This window comes from Ylistrum balloti, unplaced genomic scaffold, assembly GCF_031769215.1.
Source record: "Ylistrum balloti isolate Yb309-2 unplaced genomic scaffold, AGI_CSIRO_Ybal_v1 Utg372986, whole genome shotgun sequence".
NCBI classification, from domain to species: Eukaryota; Metazoa; Mollusca; class Bivalvia; order Pectinida; family Pectinidae; genus Ylistrum; species Ylistrum balloti.
This window is the reverse complement of record NW_026783189.1, coordinates 1-7606: the sequence shown is the minus strand read 5'-3', so window position 1 is coordinate 7606 and position 7606 is coordinate 1. Positions and strand designations below refer to the sequence as shown.

Here is a 7606-nt window from a genome sequence, read left to right as displayed (position 1 = left end):
GTATTTGATTGTATCACTATTAGATAAATAGATGCTGTGTTAATTAATCAGTTAAGTATCAGTGATTAACCCAACATAATGATCAAGGATTGGAAACACTGGTGAAATCATAACTACTCGTCCTGATTCTCCATAGCAATGTTTGATTAACAGTATACCTACTAAATCACTGTCCTCATAATGACATTATTCTTGGTAATTGAAACTACTGTAAAGCTACATGTCAATAATTTTGTTATTTAAGAATTAATCAATATCATCATCCTGGTTGTAGTCTTCTATTCTTTCTATTTGTGATAATACAGGACACAAGCTCATCATACCTACAGGGTTTGTCTTCAGTGAACCTGGAACACATGTAGATGTAACTGTTGCCTTTGAAAGAAATTTGACACCAAGAAAGAAGACTTGTCAACTCTTCATCAGCATTTTCTATATCTAGCATGTTCTCTGTGTTTGAAAGGTGAAGATTTGTTTTCCTTAATGCTGCATCGCCCGAGTTGTTCACTAGAGCTGTGTTGTCTCTCCTAAACCTTTTTTCTGGCTTGGGTTCATCAGCTTGTGACAACTGATTCTGTCCATTAAGAAAGCCATATCCAGGCTCAATTAATTTTGAGGAGATTGCCAAAATGCCTTCATTGTCCATTGTAGATTCTGTCTGGTCTATTCCTATTTTCTGGTTCTTGTCTTGATGATGCTGTCTGTTTGTCTTCAAATTCATCTTGGGTCTTTGCTCCTTTACCATTTGATGGCTTGCTTTGCATTTTCTTTAAGAACTGCATGTGGTAAAAGAGAAAGGAAAGATATACCAAATGCAATACAAGTTATCAAAATATTTCAAAATTTATCGGAAATTTATTTCAAAATTAAGATATTTCACAAACTGCGAGTCAATATATTCGGAGGATATTACTTTATCAAGAGGACTGTAATGGTTACATAGTTTTGTAGTTACATGTTTTGTAGTTGTTTCAATGTTCAAGGAATTCCTGATATCACAATTTTCATGCAAGGTGTTAGCAACTGACAGACAAGCTCATAACACCAGGTTTCAAGAGATGCAGGCTGTTGAAATTACATGGGTATCAAGTTTTACAGTTAGCATAAAGATCAGAATTGGGAAATATTCTATTTCCTTGTATGATACGAAGTCAGACATGCTTGATGCCCATTAGTATACCTAATGGTTCCAATGTTCAAGTGACATTACTTACTTTGATCGACCAAGATTTACATGTCTGGTGTCGTCAATGAAGCTGGAGACGCTTATTCTTTGGGAACACCCTTTTTTTCTACCTGTAGTATTTTCAGGAGTCTCCTTGTAAATATTTGTTCGTATTTTACACCAGTTAAATTGAATTTTGAGTTAGAAATAAATTTCTGTTTACATATTGGTATTTTCTTTATTTATGCACCAATCATTTGTCTTCTTAATGTGATATGTTTTTCTTTTACACAGCTATTGTAAATTGTGAATACATTGCAGACCTACATAACATTTAGGTCCCTAATCAGACAAACAATTAGTATGTTAGTTTTGTAATAAAGAAAATCACAGACGATGTCATCATTGTTGACTTTAAAAATAATGATAAAAATCAATTTCTTGTGGAAGAAAAGGTCAAAGGTCACACACAGTTTCTCCAAAACAATAAAATGCCTTAAATACACAATTGATTCTGTAAATCGTCTTTCGGTCTTGCGTTACTAAAACAGGTACGGTTGTTTTATGTAACACATCTTCATTTTCCCTTTAAAATGATGTTTTCCGATTCTGGCTTATCCTGCCCAATTCTGCCTGATGCTGTAAATCGTCTAACCCGTCATCTTTATATTCTTAATAAGTCAAATATTTTACCGGAAGCGGAAATGGTTAGTTGAATAAGAACCAAGAACGGACAGACATACTTAAACCGGAGATGGATGTATCTGACGAAGATGAAGATGTTATTTTTGAAGTAAGTACATATCCATGTAGTAAGCTTCTTTTGTAACACTAAATATTTACAGATGATTACATAGTTAAAACTTAAAATATTCTTTCAGCACTCTCCCCTTCACCAAAGCCTGAAAGAAGCTGGTTTGAAAGATGCTGATCTTCATCTGTGTAAGGGAGCCGCTGTTCAACTTTCAAGATCGACATGCAAAGAGGCGAGTAAAACATGTACAATGACGTCAACGTCATGTTCAGGCATAGAAAAACCTCTTAAAGACCTTTATACAAGCTCACTCTGATATTACTCAGGGATGTATATTATTACTCCGTATCTTACGTCCCTGTACTGCAGTAACATTTAACTGACAGGTAAATATACATCTACTTACACTCATCAACCAACGCTGTTTTTTTCTTCTTTTTGAAGCTCATGCATTAGTACTGTTACATTCAATAATAATGAATTATTTATTAACAGATTATTCATTTTTCACATTTCATATTTGGCCAATTTTCAGAAATCAGTAAAATCAAACTTTACATTGGATTATGCTTATAAACTATAGAAGATGGATTCTAGAATTTCTTTACTTATTTAATGCAATACTTAAAAAAAATGGAGAGTTTTCAGTGATTCAGAAATTCGGAAATATTACTTTATTTTGATAAAAATAGGAATGTATACTCCTATTTTTTATTGAAAATTTACACTACTGTATTCAGCATATAGAGACGTAATCAGCCTGTTTTGAGATGTAAAGCATAACAAGTAAAAAAAATCCTGAGGATGTCTGTAATTGTGGAAAGAGGGTCATCATCGTGACTTCCAGAGATCCCGAAGATTAACGAACGGTCACGTGCCAAGCACCACCACACACTCCGCCTTACAGTATTGCAGAGGTCCCGTTGGGCGCCAATGTTACAGTTCTTGTTTTCTAGCTAAAGAACACAAGGACCACTGGGTGACAAAAGCTAAATGCTGATCTTTGCAATATTGACATAATCTTGCTTCTTCTGACATTGAAAAACTGTGCTAGATATAGTTGCCTCATTAGTACTGGATAAGAGTAACTACCTCAAAAAAAATTGACAAGTTTAGATAGGGAAGTTTACACTTAGTAACTCTTGACCTTGGGTTGCAGGTGTTTGTGTTGACCTCTTGGTCTAACTGCAATAAAGTACCTGTAAGCCATATATCAATTCAACAATTTTTCAAAGCAAAAAATATAAATATAGATGAAACAGTTTAAAATATGTGATAATTACCAGTCACTGCATTGGCTTGTCATATACTTAATATCTAATGTTAACAGAAATACAGAAAGCAAATAACACCAAATATTAATTAAATAAATGTTTGAATTTCACCTTCTTTTTCTTTTGCTGTTAAATTTAGGAGGTACCTCAAAGATGGAAGCTGTCATTGGAATCAATGAGGAGATTTATAATGACTTTCCTGGGACTCACAATACTTTCACAGGACCTACAGAGACTGGTGGGTAATCAGATTGTACTAGTTCCAGGGTTTTCCGTAAGAGCCGGTCGCCGGCCAATTTGATCCGCTACCTTGATCATTTGGCCGCCTACACCAATCCAGTTCAATAAAAATGTTTCGTACATGACTACACGTACACAGCAGGCCAGCCTCCTACTTTCACTACACAGCCTACTACTAACAAAATTATGGAAAACCTTGTAGTTCTGATGTGTGGGATCAGGGGTCATGCTTTTTTTTAAACCTATACCAAAACTTATACCTGGATACATATATTTTTATAGACCTATATATTTTCAGAAACCAATAGTTTAAGGATGATGCTGTGATAAGATATATATATATATATATAATTTATGTAATGTTTGTCTCTTGATAAAGGAGCAGGTTGCCTCGGAAATTTGACAATTTGCATGTCCGCACTGTTGCTATCACCTCATTGATCATATATAGTTATAGGAATAGTTAGTTGTGATCCTCATTAATTGAATATTTATTTGGTAAAAACCAAACAAACTGGATAGTTTGTAAGTTTTAAATTTAAGTCCTTTTTAGTGAAAAATCTATCTATAAACTTCACCTACATAAAGAAAATCAATATATAAGTAAAAAAATATACTAAAAATACTCTGTTGTGGTGTCCTTATCTTATACACAAAGATCTATGTCATTTTGGATTGATTTATTTGAAAGATAATTGTTTCCAGTTTAATGTTAGAGTTCACTTGCAAATTCTGGTTTTCTTTTGTTAAGAATTAACTTGTTTGTCTTTATATATTAAATCAAATGTATAATTTTACTACACCACACCTGTAAAGTTATGCATTGTCTACAAAAAGTACTGAACAGTTATTATTGATCCAACAATACATCATTTTAACTGAATTACACAGGACTGATGTGACAACAACAGAACAAAACAGGTAATAATTTCATAAAACTTATGTAGATGACCAGATATGAAGATTTGGTGGCATCTACCATAACTAGGTCAGTGTTACCTGTATTTTAAATTTCATGAAAAGAAAACTATTTTTTATTCTTTCTAAAAGCCCTCTCCCATACTATTTTGGCATTGGACTTTCAATATTTATTGTTCTTGTGAGGCATCCTCAGAAGACTATGTGCTTCATACATAAAACAGTCACTGTGACTTATGTTTTCAACAAACGGCTTCCAAGGTATATCAGATGTTCTTGTCACATAAATTATCTTTATTTTGTTATATCCTAGGAAGATTGTTGTCACATACCAAAAGTAGGTCATTATGATTAATATTGCAACCTTTGACCTCAGCAAGTAATAGATATTGGTCATTCCCATGGCTGAAGCGGTATCTTGTAGGATCTTTAGTGGGTATATATTAGGAAGGTGGTGTGTATTTTGTGTTAAAGACAGAAAACCTCAGGGGTCAAAATTAACTTATTTTAATCACTAGCAAACCATTGCAAGTGCCTAAAATTTCCACTAGCAAAAATGATGAACAAACTAGCAATTTTTTGGTGAATAGGTTTGACTTTCATTTACTGATATATTGAGTTTTTCAGGAACTGAGTGATATTGGAAAAGATATCAAAGACATTAGATAAGAATGGCTGATTGCATCATTACTAGATGATTTGTTGTATCCTAGACTAATATTCAATTCTTTTTCCCATTTCCGTACCGTTTTTAACGTGGCCGTATATGCACGTGGTTGTGATTTTTGTATCAGCAGCGTCAGGAGAAACACTCTCCGATTTCGACGATTTTTTTTCAGAAGGGCCAGGCTGTGGCTGTTGACTATCGTCTAACCTAATTACTCATTTAAAGGCAGATGGAGAAAGGCATTTTGTGGCAGATGTTTCGTCAAAAATAGTGATTAGGTATATTTCATTTCCACTTGCAAAATTTTTGCTAGTTCATTATTTTCCAGCTAGCAATAAACAGATTTTAGCTGGCATTTTGCTAGTTGTATATAGTTAATTTTGAACCCTGAAACCTTAACCTATATTTTTACTTTTGACCTATATATTACCTTTATGTATTATCAAGTGGAATCAGGAGTAGTAAGCTCTTCTTATAATGTATCGATATCTGGTCTGTGTGTCTCATTCTCTCAAAATATTTCATTTCTTTCAGACACGTTTTTACAATGCAGAAATCTTGAAATTGATACTGAAGTCAAAACTAATGACAGAAGAGGATATGGACTTTCTGAATACAGCGTTACCTATACGGGACACCCTTACTCACAGTATCACAGTCAGACCTACAGTGTAAGCATACAAATCTGTACTAATCCAAAGCATACTCCCTGGAATACTAAAAAAATATGTCTGCTATTGGTTATCAGACAAATATACCACCTGACAGTAAATCCTAATTGCTGTTTAACACACTGAAGGAATGCTTTGAAGGGATTTTAGTAAATTTTGGCGTTTACTTTGCTTGTATATTTACAGCTGCACTTTGAAGGTGCAATAAATTTTGTAAGCCATTATATAACTTTTTATGATATTAAACTTATACATATATTTGTATGTCTTTTGTAAAAGAAATATTTATCACAAAGAAATATGCTATGTTAATTGCTGATACCCGGTATTCTAAAATTGATTTCATATCATTACATGAATTAATAAAAAAGTTTTTCTACCATGTTTTCTTAATGATAATTTTCGGCAAATAATTGAAAAAATAGAAATGTTTGCCATTGTATCAACAGTTTGGTAACATTGTCCCTGCCTTGTCTCCTGGCCTACTTGTATGGGCGAGTAGTCTACCCAGAGATGCCATGGAAATTCCGCAGTCTGACCGATGTGATGGCTTTTCTGTGTCTGTGTTACATGGTAGCAGTGATCTTGAAATGGGTTGTGTTGTATCATCATCAGTCAAGGTTAACCCGAGGCTCCAAGCACATCCGCCGACTTGTCAGCTCCTGTGAGGGACTGCTGCGTATCACTGCCCGATCTCTACGACTTGTCCAGGAAGCAGAGCTTGTAGCCCGGGGATTTACCCTGTAAGATGTGTGATCACTGTATCTTAACCATGTAACATTAAATTGTGGGATTTGTCAACAAGACATTTGTTCATATCTATATATATCTTTATATTTGTGACAACTGTTGTGAGTGTCTGCTCTTAATCATCTCTGTAGGACTGAGATCAGTGCAGAGTGTCTTTACTGTCAAACATCTAGTTTGTGAAACATATGATCAGAAGAGAGACAATCATCTTAATTCAATCTTGTTCTTTTTTCTTGTAGCATTTGTTATTACAGTGTCAAGTGAATTTTTTTGATAGGGTGAGTCAGCAGACACCAGTAAGCAGACTAGAACAGAATAGTCTCCACAGCACACAACGACAATGTCCACAGCTGCGTGCTTTGCTCTTCCTTGTTTCAAGGAAGGCCATGCTTTTAGCTAAAGATAAGACCATGGCCCTTATCAACTGGTATCTTTTTATCACACTGTTAGTCACACAGTTTTTACTCTTATTGTTCAGCTGTTAAGGAAACCATAACCTCTGTCATTTTTGTTATTCTCAGTTGTTCCTGTTTCATTTATTTTTAAATACAATACTGAATTTTTTCCCATTCGTCAAGATATAGGACTTTGGTTTGTACTGTAAAGAATACATATGTTTGGGTAACTTGTAGATATAGGACTTTGGTCTGTACTGTAAAGAATACATATGTTGGGGTAACTTGTAGGACTTTGGTCTCACTGTCTGTACTGTAAAGAATACATATGTTTGGGCTACTTGTAGATATAGGACTTTGGTCTGTACTGTAAAGAATACATATGTTGGGGTAACTTGTAGATATAGGACTTTGGTCTCACTGTCTGTACTGTAAAGAATACATACGTTTGGGCTACTTGTAGATATAGGACTTTGGTCTGTACTGTCTGTACTGTAAAGAATACATATGTTGGGGGTAACTTGTAGATATAGGACTTTGGTCTGTACTGTAAAGAATACATATGTTGGGGTAACTTGTAGGACTTGGTCTCACTGTCTGTACTGTAAAGAATACATATGTTTGGGCTACTTGTAGATATAGGACTTTGGTCTGTACTGTCTGTCTGTAAAGAATACATATGTTGGGGGTAACTGTGTAGATATAGGACTTTGGTCTGTACTGTAAAGAATACATATGTTGGGGTAACTTGTAGGACTTTGGTCTCACTGTC

At 34.4% G+C, this 7606-nt stretch overlaps 1 protein-coding gene across 1 annotated transcript; it reads left to right on the top strand.

Annotated features, from left to right (window-relative positions):
• Window positions 1–1896: 1896 nt before the first annotated feature.
• On the top strand, window positions 1897–7220 carry LOC132564845 (vezatin-like). The gene is made up of 6 exons (XM_060229467.1): window positions 1897–1958; window positions 2047–2151; window positions 3333–3431; window positions 5553–5689; window positions 6139–6432; window positions 6717–7220. Exons 1-6 carry the CDS (start codon window positions 1920–1922, stop codon window positions 6922–6924), a joined length of 882 nt encoding a protein of 293 aa, XP_060085450.1. The 5' UTR covers window positions 1897–1919; the 3' UTR covers window positions 6925–7220.
• Window positions 7221–7606: the final 386 nt, after the last annotated feature.

Excerpts from the sequence above, each read along its gene's own strand:
- LOC132564845 (XM_060229467.1), top strand. The coding sequence starts at position 1,920 with ATGGATGTATCTGACGAAGATGAAGATGTTATTTTTGAA. Across the intron at positions 2,152-3,332 it reads CAAGATCGACATGCAAAGAG|GAGGTACCTCAAAGATGGAA; the intron begins GCGAGTAAAACA and ends TGTTAAATTTAG. Across the intron at positions 6,433-6,716 it reads GTAGCCCGGGGATTTACCCT|GGTGAGTCAGCAGACACCAG; the intron begins GTAAGATGTGTG and ends TTTTTTTGATAG.